The sequence below is a fragment of the Mytilus californianus genome, unplaced genomic scaffold, assembly GCF_021869535.1.
Source record: "Mytilus californianus isolate M0D057914Y unplaced genomic scaffold, xbMytCali1.0.p SCAF_5, whole genome shotgun sequence".
NCBI classification, from domain to species: Eukaryota; Metazoa; Mollusca; class Bivalvia; order Mytilida; family Mytilidae; genus Mytilus; species Mytilus californianus.
In genome coordinates, this window is record NW_026262701.1 from 23962996 (window position 1) to 23979408 (window position 16413).

General features: G+C 32.4%; 1 protein-coding gene across 1 annotated transcript; it reads right to left on the bottom strand.

The window, feature by feature from the left end:
- Positions 1-951: 951 nt before the first annotated feature.
- On the bottom strand, positions 952-7092 carry LOC127703048 (glucose-fructose oxidoreductase domain-containing protein 1-like). The gene has a single exon (XM_052207440.1). It carries the CDS (start codon positions 6893-6895, stop codon positions 5708-5710), a length of 1188 nt encoding a protein of 395 aa, XP_052063400.1. The 5' UTR covers positions 6896-7092; the 3' UTR covers positions 952-5707.
- Positions 7093-16413: the final 9321 nt, after the last annotated feature.

Sequence of the window (16413 nt, forward strand, 5' to 3'; positions counted from 1 at the left end):
TTTGGCTATGCGGGATGTATTTATTGGCAGTCACGTTCGGGCAGAAGGGGGACATTATACTTGATTCCTCGTTTAGAGAGAATGTCACGCTCTATGTACGTAAAACAAAACCATTGAAAAAACATTTTGAAGGGTTTGTAAGTGACCTGTTTCATTGCAACATGTCTGCCCCTGGCCAACATATCATTATTTTCTAGCTGCAGTCCAAAATTCCACGCCACTCATCCTTGTCGACTCACCTTGCAAAACCTACTTATTGTAGTTTAAAATTGTTAATAGTTTCTCGTCCTGAATATGCATGAAATAATTGCCACTGGACATAAAGCAAACAGCAACCAATCAGTCAAGTACTTATATCTAATATCATAGTCATAATCATAAGTTCAACTTTCACAAATATGTACAATTTTCAAAATCAATGGACTATGACTGAAAGGTGGGATTAAATAATATCCATTGAAATGAGATGCAAAAAAATTGCTATCACATATCTTTAACTTACCAAAAGGGGTAAATATGACCAAATCAAACACTGACATACAAAACTATGCAAGATTTCAGAGTAAATTTACCATGAAAAGGGGAGCAGTTCTTAATGATTTCGTTCAAAATTGTCATAAAAATTCAACAACTTACCATAAGTAGTTCCTGTTTAAGTGACCTTCTCATAATCAATTTAACAACTATTGAGGCTGATGTCTTAAATGCAACCCTCATGTCTTGACTTCTAAACTTTTAAAACAGAATTTAAAAAAAAAAAAAAAAAAAGCCATTCAACACAAAAAATATATGGATATTGCATAACTGCACAGAGAAGAAGACAGGCTTTATCAATTTTCACAGTATATGTACTACTAGATGATAGTGGACCTAAAAATATGCCTGAGCATGAAATCGTCTTCAGGTAATAACTTCATACCTTTCCAAAATGACTTCATGATGAAAACACAATTAAGTCTCATGTTTAATGCTATAAATAATGTGTAATATGGTAAACTGTTTAATCAGATGTTAATTACATTTTGTAAGGCACCAACTATTCATATTTTGTGGGAGTGTGGTTTTGTTCATGGGACAATTATTTTTTAAACTTAATTTACATGATTTTTTTTTCAATATCATACAGCAACAATATATTTTTTTTAAACCCAATGTTGCTTTCTATTTTTTTAATTGTTTAATAGAAACACACTTTTTTCTTTCATTTCCCTTTGGAAATAAATATTTATTTTTTTCTCAAGAAATTTTGAAAATTTATATTTAATAAAACACATACCCCCTTTTTCCACAAAAAGTGAATGGTTGGTGCCTTATCAAAGTGTTCAAAAAACAATCTTATTTTTAACATTTTGCTTTAATGAATGCTTTAAATGTTGGCTTGAATTTAACTTACATGTATTGTAGTTACATTCTGTGAAAACCCTTAAAATATTAAATCAGACAGCAGGCTTTTGTCAGGTGTTGATTGACAGATGTTGAATTGGCTGTTTCAGAATTAATGCATTCTGGGGAATATTTTCAATAGTGTGCACTAAAACATTATGATAGGTTAAAAATGTTCAAAACAATGGAATTCAACCAATAAAGTGAAGTTATTTTCGATTTGTGGGTACAAACACCTTCAGATACTGAAATGATCTAACAACATGTACTAATTCTAATTTAATGAGAAGCTTTCAATGAAATTTTAAATGCAATGTAAAATATCTCTTTGCCATTTATTCCAATTGGACACTAAATAACACTGCTGCCTGAATGCTATTACACAATAATAAAGATGTTTCAACTTAAATTATATACAAACACAAGAGTCAGTTCATATTGAAAATTAAGGCCGACTACATCTTATTTTTATATTAGTAAGTTCTGTACAAATGACAAAGCATATTAAATTGTGATCTGCTTGTCAAAGATTATTATTTTAGAGCTGATCTATGACTTAAATTAGATATTATGTATAATAGTTATGAACCCCATTCCTTTATAAAGATCCCCTTCATGTGAATAAAACACCTTATTTTAGCAAATTTTTCATAGGTATATTGGATGGCCAATGATAGATTTGAAGGGGAAAATTGGTATACCATTAACAAGGTCAGCTTTTCCACAAAATGGTTGAATAACCTAGCATGACTAGTATGATTTAAAGTAACTGGTATTTAAGGTGAATTTAACTTCAGTGTAAAAAGGACAACAATGTGATCACTAAGTATATAAGAAATGAAATTAGATATTAAAATAAAAACAAACGAAAGAAGTATAAAATATAGGCAGAGGCGGATTTAGAGGGTTTTTTTGTGGGAAAAATTTTGTTGATTATATAGGGAATCACTGAAGCATGACTGGAGCGGGCCCCCTCTTAGGCAGTCAGTAGGGACCCTTATGAAAATTTCTGAATCTGCCACTGATAGGCATGACCTATGATGGTTTACTTTTATAAATTGTGACTTGGATGGAGAGTTGTCTCATTGGCACTCATACCACACCTTCTTATATCAATGACTGGGGGTCTCATTGGGGGGTTCTGATCCCAGGATCCCGCTTACTGTTTTGTCAAATTCCTGTATCCCGCTTACACTATGTACGTAAGCAATTCTCATTTTTTTGTTATTTCCCGTATCCCACTAGGCTTCATTTCCCGTTTTCACGGCACAATAATTTGACTTTCACGTGTCACGCTTACAAAAAATTGGCAATCCCGCGTCACGCTTAGACCCCAATGAGACCCACATGACTGACCTACATGTTATTGGAAGTTTGTATATGTTTTGAATGCATCCTTGTACAGAGTTATATGATTGAAGGTCACATGCCATCAGAAAAATGAGCTCAAATGTAAAACTTCAGAAAGTCAGAATTTTTAGTCTGTTTAGTCAATGAAGTGTAAAATGTAGGTCAGAGTGACCTACTCTTTTGAAATACTTTTGTACTCCTTTAAACATTTATTTACCAAGCAATATGACCAAAACTATTATTTACATGGAACAAGGCCATACAATGATCCAGTATGTGAGATATGTTATAATTGGCAAAAATTGTTTCCTTAAAAATTTCCTTCCTCTTTCCAAATAAGTTCCTATAGCTACTGTGACACTTTCAAAAGGAGAAAAGTCCATGCATTTTCCATTTATCTTCTGAAATCCTAAACTGATTTATAAGTTTATGATACAGAAGTGAAAAAGTGGAGATGTGTAAAATGATTCTGCTACATTTACTGTCATGAGTATACCTTTGTTATTCAGATCTACATCAATAAATAAACTATTAAAAAAAAGGATAACAAATATAATAAATAAACTAACAATTAATATACATATTGAAATATCATTCTACACAAAAGAAAAAAATCAAAAAATAGTTCTGATATGATAATTAGTAATTGTTATGTAAATGGCTCTGTTTGATTAATGTACATGCATTCTAACAAACTAATTTCATTGAAATTAGTTTTCTGCATTTGCTCCTCATTTTTGATTGGTTGTTTATATGTCGCTCATGGGACATATAAACAAGGGAACAAAAATGAGAAGCAAGTGCGGAGAACTAATTTTAATTAGATAGGCATTCAAAATAATTCTTACTTTCCAATACTTATTTTTCACAATCCATTTTTCAGTTTGTTTTAGAAACTATAATATTTATCTAAATGTTGATTCAATGGTATGATTGCAGGAGTAAATAAAACAAAAAATGGAATATTCGGACAATGTCATTTGATGTCTCTTCAAAAATCTATCATGGGAGCAATTACAAAATGTACTCCAAAACTTGAAAGATTGTACAGATGTGAAAAACTTACAATAGTTTGCAACTTTGACTTCAACTTTTCTTTGAAATCAATAGACATGATAGAATAGCACATATCCCAAACTTATTTCAATTATTTTAGACAATTTCAATATGTAATGCCAAAAAATTCAAAATCAAAAAATCAAACATTATGGAATACAATGCAGTTTACTGGCAAATAATACCATGAATACTCTGCAAAGACATGAAGAGAAAATGTCAATGAGACAGCAACTCACTGCACAATTAAACATAAACAGACATCTGAGTTCACAGATGTCTAAACATATTATATAGAATTCAACACATACTGTACATGTATGACTAATGATCTTAGAAAACATAAAATACAACAATTACTTTCAGACGGTTGAGATTACTGTCTAAGGACAAGTATATAACATGTGTTTTGTAAGTCTTCAACCTCTAACCTCTTATTGTCTTGACCAGTGAGAAAAAAAAGATACACTGAAAGCTATACTGTAATAGGAAAATACAACAGACTTCATAACTTTAGATTTGCCATAGCCAAAATTATGAGTCCTTGTTGGACTCATCCAAAAAACATTCAAGGAAAACCACGTATATAAATACATTGTATGAATGCATAAATGTACATTGTAGCCATACACAGTTTACACACACATGTATATAATAATGTGTACACATACATTTAAAAGAGCTATTTTTTTCATTTGTTTTAGTTGGTTTTTGTTTTAATTATTTCAAAATATAATAAAGAATCATTTAAAGTGGAAAGATTGGTGACAAAGTACTGTCTCTTGCACATGTCATGCATGTTGCAGCATGTTAAGAAAGACTTTATTATGATACATATAGCTTGTTGAAATATAGCTAGAATGATTAAAAAATATGGTCAATATATTTTCAAATGATCCCAATATGTTTATAATAGTAAATCTCTGATGCAGTATACTGGTACATGTACAATAAAAAAGTTATACGTGTACAATGTATATGTATATCAGCAGTATTAAAACAATAATGTATGTCTTCCAAAATTATTGACCAAAATCATTCTTGTTTATGTTAATGTATGCAACATTGCATATTTTTACTTATTCAGGATTTCAGAGGCGGATTTAGGGGGGGCCTGGGCCCCCCTTTTTTGGGAAAAATTTGGTTGATTATATAGGGAATCACTGAAGCATAACTGGAGCGGGCCCCACTTATGAAAATTTCTTGATCCGTCATTGGATTGTTTTATATGATTTACATAGAAGGCCCCTACATGCCCTAAATTGAAAAAAACTTAACCATAGAAGAGGGTCTGGATGGGTTTACAAAATAGAGAATAATGGGCCATTTATACTGCAGTAAAATGGTTCAAAAAATAAAGAATAGAGAATCATAGGGTGCTAAAATAAAAAGAATAGGGAACAATGGGCAAAATTTATAAAGAATAGAGAAAAACGGCCTAGAAAGAATTGAAGGACGCCCTGTTTTTTTAACTCATTATGACATATATACATGTAGCTACATACATGTACATGTATGTATTTTTATTTTTTTCACATTTATTTTTATCCATTGTAGTAAGTTTGAATAGAACATTTATAGTTATATATCATGTTAATTTACATAAATATTTATAAGATGATTTTTGTGATGTTACATGTACATTTTATAATATCATTTACTGAACATTGTAAGAAACCAGTGCACACCCAAAATAATATAATTGTCAACTGTTATGACTAAATTTATCTAATATGTTTGAAGCCTAGGGGAACTTAATGTGTTTACTCAACTTGATAATTCAAATGAAAAGAAAACACCATTTGTAATTTGTTTTCACATTTTGCAATGAAAACATAATCTACACTAATAGTTGTAAATAAACCAGTTGTACAAACTCTACATTGTAAATGTATATACATGTACATGTACATGTATGTTAATGTAATGTTAGGGTGCTCTTTCTAATTGTTGTAGATAAAAATGGATTGGGATCAGGCTCTTCTTTCAGTATGTCAATTTTGATCCACTCTTTTGATTTGTTTGACTTTCTTATTGCATCAACCACTGTTTGAACATATAAAGAATCTTCAAAGTTAGCTGCGACTTTAACAGGGTCTTGACAATAGCTTTGCCTTTCCTCTTCTTTTTCAAAAGCATCTTTGACTGACTCAATTAATCTGATGATTCCCTTCAAATATGGTGTTGGAATTTCAGCTCTAGTTTTGTCTGATACGCCATAACGTTGTTCCTCCTTGAAATTTACTGGATCAAAATGCAGAAGTTCCTCCTTCAAAGAGTCATTTTTCTGACCGTAGAGATCTGCTCCTCTGATTGTAAGTCTACCTTTGCTTCCTACTAGCATTATTTCTTGGTTAAAAGGGCCATGGATGTGACTATTAATTGTTAAGGTAGCACAAGATCCATTTTCCAACTCTAGTTGCGCAGAACAGAAATCATCACTGGTGATTTCACGGATCCCTTTAATCTTGTCAGTTTGTTTTGTGTATGTTTTCAGCATACCATGTACTCTCACAGCTTTCTGACCAGTAAGGTGTGTTACTAAATCTATGATATTACTTCCTATAGTGTTTAGAACACCTCCTCCCATGGTTTCATCACACATCCAATCAAAATGTTCTTTTGGTTTCTTTTCATAATGAATACGTATCTCACAAATTGATATGTCCCCTATATAATCTTTGTCAATATACTGTTTCAGTTTAGAGATTGTAGGTAAGAATCGAAGTCCAAAGACTACAAGAGACATTAGCTTTGGATAATAACTGGCTGCATTTACCATTTTTAATGCATCTAGTTGACTAGGTCCTGCAGGTGTACCACATAAAACATGCTTTCCTATTCCTAAGGCTTTGATTGTAATTGCTGACTGGAGATGGGGAGGACAGCTAATTACCACTACATCAACATTTCTGTTTAGAAGAATTTCATCAACTTTGACTGCACAAAATGGAATATCAAGTTCGACAGAAAGTCCAGTGGCTTCTTCTTTAGTTCTACCCCATAATGCAACTACTTGGAATCCACACGATTTAAGGAGAGGGACATACGAACGGACAGATGCTGGAGTTCCAATGACGCCTATACCTGGTAGCATTTTCCTCATGTCTGGTTTAATGAATGTCTAACGGCTGAGACGAATACTTAACTTTTGCTAGAATTTATGTTTATTTATCATACTGTTCTTTCTATTGGACTAAATTAATCTAAAACAACAGGAAACATGAGATATCTGTACTGCTAAATTGCAGGAAATCCGTTCAAAATATCCATTCATGGTTATTATTCAACTTCGATTAGGGGTAAAAAATAGAACTTTCAAACCATTTTAAAGACTTGCTGATAACTGAAAAACAACTCGGTGACGGTAAAATTTCCGGAAGAAAATCATAACTAGAAGTCATAGTGTTTGTATTCATATACAATGGGAATTTTATTATTAAATTAACATATCCCAATTATCTTTAACAGAGACATAATTTTGACTTGGATGGCACTCATACCACATCTTCTTATATCTACATATAATGCAATGTATTATATATCTCTGTTTTTAATAAGCAGTTCATGCCGGGCAGACCATTTGCGAGGGGCCTGATGGGTTATTTTCGTTCTTCGTGATCGGCGCATTTTGGCTATCGTGATCCGTGATCATGGAAATTTATTTTCTGTGAATCGTGATTGACAAAAAAATCAACTCGTGAATCGTGATGAGACCCCCCATCAGGCCCCTCATTTGCGTGGAAAATATAAACAGAAGTCCATATTTAACTTCGGTCAAGTACAAGTTAACCGGGTAATATACCGCGTTCCGTTCTAGCCGACATATATAGTATTTTAAGTCTATAAATACAATCCAATCATGAATAACGCTTTTGGCCAGTCTAAGTGAAGCGGACTGGGACACGATAATACCATCCGACAGTGTAGACGAAGTAACTGAGAATATAACAAATACGATACTTCAAGCAGCTGCTACTGTATAAGTATCCCCAAGAAAATTATTACAGTTCGAAAAAACAGCCCTGTATGGCTAAAAATGATATTCAAAAAATAATTAGGAAAAAAAAAAAAAATAGAATTCACAGAAAGGCAAACAAATTTAATAAACAATCTGACTGGAATAAGTTTAAAAAAATAAGAAACAAAGTCACTGGACTTGTTAGAAAATCTAAAGAAGATCACAATAATAACCTTATAAACAAAATTATGAATGGTAATCCGTCTAGCACAAACTGGTGGAAAACAGTTAAACAATTTTCTGGTATTAAACCTAGCGATAATGGTATACCACCTATTGAACGAAACGGAACATTAATCTTTGATGATATTGAAAAAGCAAATGAATTTAACTCTTACTTAATTTGCTTCACAATCTAATTTAGACGTCATAGCGGCCGATAACCTAAATAACCTTAACGATGGTGCTAACAACTTAAACGAAATTGAATTAAATGAAACAGAAATTGAGGATGCCTTGAATGTTCTAAATCCTTCTAAAGCATCTGGATTTGACATGTTACATCCAAGGTTATTAAAAGAAGCTTCATCGGTCATAAAATTTTCTCTTTGCAAATTATTTAATTTGTCGTTAAGGAAAGCTGAATTTCCTAGCCAATGGAAAAAAGCTTATGTCATACCTGTCTTTAAAAATAGTTCACCAAACGAAGTTAAAAATTACCAACCTATATCTCTTCTCAGTGTCTTATCAAAATGTATGGAACGCTGTATTTATAAACATATTTATAATTACCTAAAACAGAATAATATTCTAACACAAAACTAGTCCGGCTTCACCAGGGGGGACTCTGCTGTAAATCAGTTAGTAGACATTTCGAATGATTTTTGTAAAGCTTTGGATAGTGGCAAAGAAATACGGGTTGTGTTCTGTGACATAAGTATAAGGCGTTTGATAGAGTTTGGCATAAAGGTCTTCTCATTAAATTACAGAGATATGGTATATCTGGAAACTTACTTAAATGGATAGAAAATAATTTGAATGGAAGGTCTCTAAGAGCAGTTATAAATGGTTCAAATTCTGACTGGTTATCTACTAATGCTGGCGTCCCACAAGGTTCTATATTAGGTCCCCTTTTGTTTTTGGTATTTATTAATGACATAGTCACTCACTGATATTAAAGCCCAAATTAAGCTTTTTGCTGACGATACAAGTCTATATTTAACTGTTGATAATCCAATAGAGGCCGCTGAGATTCTAAATAGCGATTTGAATAAAATTCATGAATGGTCCCAGAAATGGCTTGTAAAATTCAACCCCAAGAAAATTGAAACCATGACTATTTCCCGTAAAAATGCAAAACCTTATCACCCACCTTTAAACATGAATAACGAAGAACTACATGTAGTCGAAAAGCACAAGCACTTAGGAGTCTATTTTACTAATAATGGTTCATGGAATGTCCATGTTGATTATATTGTACAGAAATCTTACAAAACACTTAGTATATTAAGGAAAATAAAAACACATTTTAGATAGATTGACCCTGGAAACAATATATATATCGTTTATAAGATCTTTCATTGAAAATGCTGATGTTATCTGGGATTCAGGAAATCAATCTTTAATGAATAAACTTGAAACATCCAGTTGGACGCCGCTCGTATAGTTACAGGGGGGGACTAAGCTCAAAAGTACGTCGATGTTATATAAAGAAACCCAATGGGAGAAACTTTCAGATCGAAGAAGTAACCACAAATTAATATTGCTTCATAAAATTGTAAATAATAAAACCCCAAATTATTTGCAAGAGCTATTGCCTGGCTATGTCAGTGGTCGACACGACCACACTACACGACAAAGTAATAATTTATTAAAGGTCAAATCACGTACAAAACTTTATTCAGATTATTACCTTCCGTCATCCATCAAATTATGGCATCTTGTATCGTTAAGTGTTAGAAATTGTGAATCTCTCTCTGTATTTAAGAAACAAATTTGTAATCAGAATGATCGCGTCCCTTTATACTTTTATGCTGGATGTCGAAAAGGCCAAATTCTTCACGCGCGACTAAGAATGGATATTAGTTCTTTAAACTGTCACTTGTTTCCTAGAAACTTAGTTTCTTCCCCTAAATGTCGCTTTGGTGACTTAGAAACTAGTTCACATTTTTTATTTGTTTGCCCATTATATTCGGACATAAGACAAGAGCTGATAATATCATTTGGAAGCCTAAAATTAACGGTACCAATGGACACCGAATTTCTATTAAATGGCTCAAATACGATTTCAAATGAAGAAAACATTAGTTTATTTCTCATGGTACAAAGGTTCATTATTAAATCTAAAAGGTTTACAAATTAATAATTCACACAATAAACCTGTAACCATTTCGTCTTATCAGTTGCATTTTTCTTTACTTTTCAGTTCATTATGTAACTCAACTGACATTATCAATATTTTTATTATGTAACAGAGCATGTAGTTTTGATTTATTTGTGTATAATGTATTTAATTTATCAAGGAGACGGATTAATATAAGCACGTGTTGCTTGTTTCTGAATCCTAATTGTGAATGTGTTTATAATTATACTTGTATTGTTCATAATAAAAAATATTGTTTACAAAACTATCCAAATTTTCTCTTATCTATTTTCTTCCAATTGACAATTTACAACCATAGAATGATATATGTTTTTGGAAAGACATATTTTGTATCGTTTAGGTTGCAATCAAGATTTTGTGTGTTGTCTGTGCCAAAAACGCCTCAAGTCGATCCGTCCCAAGTCGATCCGGCACCATATTTAAAAATATAATATTATTTTTATATAAAATATTTGAATTCAAATCAAATCAAACAAGGAATTGTATATTTAAATATACAATTCCTTTCTATAAAAGAGGCGACAGGATGGGTTGTTCTTTAATATCACAATTTCTCCTGTAATATTATGGAAAATAACTTCATATATATATGCTGATGCTGCTTTACAAACAGTACCAATCATATTTTTCTTATCGATTTAAAATAATTCATCTGAATGTTACTCAAATATTAGGCATACTTCACTTACCTGCTGTCATTAATATATAAGCATCGATATTTTTTACAAATTCCTTTTATCCTGATTCAAATATGTCACAAAATCCTCCGAAGGAAATATATATTATTCATTGTTTTGTTATGGGGCCGGATCGACGTGGGACGGATCGACTTGGGACGGATAGACTTTGGGTCGGATCGACTTGGGGCCGCAACGACCTGATACCCCATATAAGCTCATGACTAGCATCAAGAGCGCACTTGCTGAAATGTCTCGCGGTCTGCTGTACTGAATCATGATTGATTTTATGTGGAACCCTATATAGAATTTCAATCCCCCAGAAGGTAAAAAAAACGTGCAGGTGTATTGTTGGTAGGTGGCAGATAAAAAAAATCTATTTTGTCTGTGCAAAAAACCACTAGCCTGAACCTATGAGTAGCAACAAGGGTGCACTTGCTGAAATGCTTCGCCCTGCTGTACTGATCATAATAATTATTGATTTTATATTAAAAGTCTTTAAGATGAATTTTTAAAAAGAATAACATAAACTTACAAAGAGAGTCGAAAGATACCAAAAGGATATTCAAACTCATATCTTCAGTAGTTGTCGTTTGTTGATGTGGTTCATAAGTGTTTCTCGTTTCTCGTTTTTTATATATAGATTAGACTGTTGGTTTTATCGTTTGAATGGTTTTACACTAGTAATTTTGGTGGCCCTTTATAGCTTGCTGTTCGGTGAGAGCCAAGGCTCCGTGTTGAAGACCGTACTTTGACCTATATAATGGTTTACTTTTATAAATTTTGACTTGGATGGAGAGTTGTCTCATTGGCACTCATACCAATTCTTATATCTATCATAAGTCGAAAACAAACTGACAATGTCATGGCAAAAAAATGAAAAACTACCAAAAGACATTTACAGAACACAAAACACAACACAGAAAACTAAAGACAAGAGTGAGTCTGAGACAAACCCCACCAAAAACCGGGGATGAGGAAAAGAGGACGGGATGTTACGACAATTGGAACATATCCGTCGTCATCTATATGAAACAGCTATTCCATAACAGTCAACCAACTCGTGATGGCATCCGTAAAATTATCGAAAAGATGATTTTAACCTCACTAATTGGAAATCTTTGTTTAATATAGCTTACTTGTAAGCAGCAACCCTCTATCAAGGAAAATGTGATAGAAAATGCAAGCTCTGGAATATCGTATCAACTGTGAGATGGAATGTTGCTACATATAGAAATGGCAAATCACAATTAGGAAGCTGAAATAATCTCTTTTGTCGGAAAGTTTTGTTCTCAACCGAGGATCAATTGTCAATTTCTAGATGTAAGTCAAGATATGAGGCAGACTTAACTGTATCTGTTGTATCCTTTATTTTAAGTTCGATGAATAGATGCGTTAATTCAACATAGTCACAAAACTTGATTTATTTAGTGAGAGGACATCATCTTTATAGCGGAACGTGATATTAAAGGATAATGCTAGATTCTTTACATTCTTCCTAAGAAGCTCCTGTATGAAGTCAGCCTCATATGAATGAAGACACCAGTCGGAAAAAAAGAGGAACATAGTTGATTCCCATGGGAATGCCGATTGTTTGTTGAAAAACATGTTCTCAAAACGCTGATAGTTGATATACATATTTATTAATAACTGCTTTAGTTTTGGAATTGGTCTGAATTTCTACAGCACAACGAAGGGTGTGTACTGTCACTGAAACTCTAATTTTTAACTAAAAATGACAAAATAAGATGATGAGTGACAATTTTGATATATAATGTTTCAAGTTTTACAACTTTAAAAAAAAACAAAGGATACCAACAAAAAAATGGATCAATTTTAATTTATCAATCATCAATATTATAAAATATGCTTCTTGAGGGAATTTATTAATAACTTGATAACTTAAACCTAAACAAATATGTTTTCAATGGCATTTGCTATTATTATTCGCTTCCAATGTGACCTTTCGTAACTCGCTTACTCGTCGAAGCTCATATGAGCATAACGAAATCAGAGATCTTGACTTTAATCAGATTGAATCACTTGGAGGGTCGTGAAAATTTTAATTCCAGGTATTTACCAAAAGCCCAGACCAAAGATCAACCATGCACTGCATGTCTTATCAAAATAGGGTAAAGAAAGTTATATCACATTGTAAACCCTGGATAATATAGTACAGAGTATTCAAATGTGATCATGATCATGCATAAATACCCAAATGTTGTGTAATCTGCACAGTGACAAATCGTACATTGTATTTCATTACAAATCGCACATTTTGTTTCATTACAAAATATTGTCATATGATTAAATAATTTGATAAGATAACTATGGTACATCTATATATATATGTAAAGAGATATGTAAAGAGATATACTTTGATATAAATGTATATCTACAATTCACTAATAGGAAAAAATACAATATAATATTATAGTTATCGTTATGGATGCTGTAGAACCACCACCATCTTACAACATAGGTAAGCGAAACTAATATTCAAAATGTCGTTATTGTAATATGGTAGCCATCGTTAGTGTGCTCACACACACCACCACCACCATACATTGAGTCTAGGAAGACGTAATTGAGAAAACACGCGTTTTTCTTATACTATGAATAAAAAGGAGATGTGAAATATATTTCAAATTGACAGAATATATATATACAGACGCAAGGGACTTAGGGTTCGAATCCCGCTGAGGAAAGAACAAAAATTTGCTAACGCAAATTTGAAGATCTTATATTGTTGGGCTGTTATTTAGACGAATTTTATATACAGAATGTGTTTTCAGCCTTGTATCACCATCACTGGTGATCCGATGGATAAAATCTGTTGTAGAGTCGTCACTGATTCAGACGTACTTATATATATATATATATATATAATTCGTCTAAATAACAGCCCAGCAATGTTAGATCTGTAAATTATATCTATATATATATATATTTCGACTCTTTAAAATTCAAGAGTCTATCCTAAATTGAGGTAAATTATATGGCCTTCCAAATACCGTTTCGATCCCTAACATCACTGAAGAGACATTAATTGTCGAAATCCGGATATAGTGTACAAAGTTTTGCACCTCATGTTTGTGGTATACCATCTTTCCCGCAAGTTTATTGTTTTCTGTTTGGTATTAAATTAATATTAAGATCCATTTTGTTAAATCTTGTGATCAATTTATTTGGCAATCGTCAATGGCAGTCAGCATGGTTTAAGAACATCAGTTGTTCGACCTGTTAGTCAAATGCGTTTTGTTAAAATATACTTTTTCACTCTTTTTGGTCTTTTGGAAATTGTTGTTTGTGCTGTATTTAGACCCCTCTACCAAGAAATTTATTTTGCATGCACACGTATAAAAATTGCGGTTTTTATCCAACGCAATCATAGGTTTGAACGTTGTTTTCAATTTAGACTTGTATATATATATACAGACCCCTCCTAAAAAAAAAAACAAAAAACCAAAAAAAAAAAAAAAAAAACAACGGACAACTATACAGGTCAACATACCATATTCTACAATATTTAGCTAATCTATAAGAAACATGTGAGTCCTATTTCTGTGAAAAAAAATAATTTAATACCATGTAGGATTAATGCAGCAGTAACAGCGGCGTAGTTTCCATTGCACTGCTTGCCAATTTTTTACCAAGAAAAAAAAAGAGATAAAATGAACAACGTGTATTCAGTCCATAGAATAGAGGGAAGGCTATTCTAAACATTTGATCTTACCCTTTTCACACTATGCGCCATTATTATCTTAAAAGCAAAGTAAAAAAAATAGTCCAACTTTATTTCATAAATATGATAAGTTATCTTGTTTTAGGAGCGGGCAAATTTCATATCACACATTACTATTTTTATTTGAAGCATATCTTTGCAGTCTCTGTTGTAAATAGCTATATAACTTTAGTCATTTTTGAAATTTTAGAATTGTACAAGCGTCTCTATGATGTTCGTTTTTAACTGTTTTATTGTATAAATTTCAAGCTTGTTATAGTTTAATCAGAACAGATTGATATGATTCATTTTACATCATAATCATACTGATGAAGGATATCTGTTATCCGAAATATATTTATAGATAATTACATTTAATGTTCCTTTTTTTTTGTTATTGGTGTTGTTTTGTACACTTTTTAGGCATTTATATATATAATATATATATAAATATAGTCTATTAATAAGACTAAATATTGACCTCAGTGTGTCTTTTAATTATTAGTGTCGCTGGGTTACTGTCTCATTTAACTATACCCCACACCTTCTGTTATCCATAATAAAGAAATTACGTTTTTTTTTGTTTAAAAATATCAATATCTAAACCAAGTGATTTTTTTTTTCACCGTCTAAAGAGGAGATTCAGTTCAGCCCCAATGAGCGGGTAAAAAATATGCTTATTGGGGCATATATATTGTTGTTATACTTGATTATATTTGCGTCGCGGAAACTGTTGTGCTATTTTTACAGCGTGAAATCGGATTGTGTCTACATATATTGTCATCGCATGCAAAATAATAAACATGTATACAACACTACGGGTGCCACGTATTATGCAGGGTCTGCTTACCATTCTGGAGCACCTGATATTTCCCCGGATCTGCTTACCCTTTCGGAGCACCTGAGATGCCCCCGTGATTTAGTGGGGTTCGTGCTCCTCAGTTTTGTATAGTATTTGCCTACTTGTCTTCGACTCAGTAAAAGTTTATATGTCCCTTTGGTGTCTTCCGCCTTTTTATAAATTCACTGTGGTTTTAAAACTACAGTAGGTTATTTTTATTGTGTATTTACGAGGTTAAAATGATTTACAATTTTATCAAGTGTCAGCAATTTAACTGAACCACTTGCTATGTGGTGTGGGTTTTGCTCTTTATTGAAGACCATGCGGTAACCTATAGTTGCTATCTTTTACGTCAATTGGCCAGTCTCAGGTGGAAATTTGTCTCATGGGAAATCCTACCACAACTGTTTCTTTTTAAATTAAAAAAAAAGCTTATTTTTGGGTTCATGGCACACACAGTGGTAACGGATGTGTATATGGACTTGCCATCAGTGTGTAGTGGTCGAAACATGGATTATTTTTCGTCGTTTACTTTTAATTATTTCACATTTAAACAAATATTCACGGTATTTATTGGTATTGTGCAGGAAAGATTTACAGTTATTAAATAACAAAATCAACTTAACTTGCAGCTCATGCATTTTTCTAGGTAAAAACTGAGATTACTATAATACAGCATAGTTAAAGTAATCTCATGTAAAAATGTTTATTTCAATCCCTTAAACAGAGAGCAGCTTTTCGTGATTGAATACACAGGCACTTGTTTCTATCCATGGGAAGCCCCACTATCAACGTATACTTACATGGGAAGCCCCACTATCAACGTATATTTACTCGTAAATATACGTTGATAGTGGGGCTTCCCATGGATAGAAACAAGTGCCTGTGATTGAATATGTAGGTTATCGAAAAGGGTTTTCGTGAGTCTACCTTCATTATTACTTAAAGAGTTACCGTCTTTGTTAAACTCCGATGACTTGTCACGCTCTCTGCAAATCTATTTGGGTGAGGCCACTTGCAAGGCAGAACGTGTGTCTT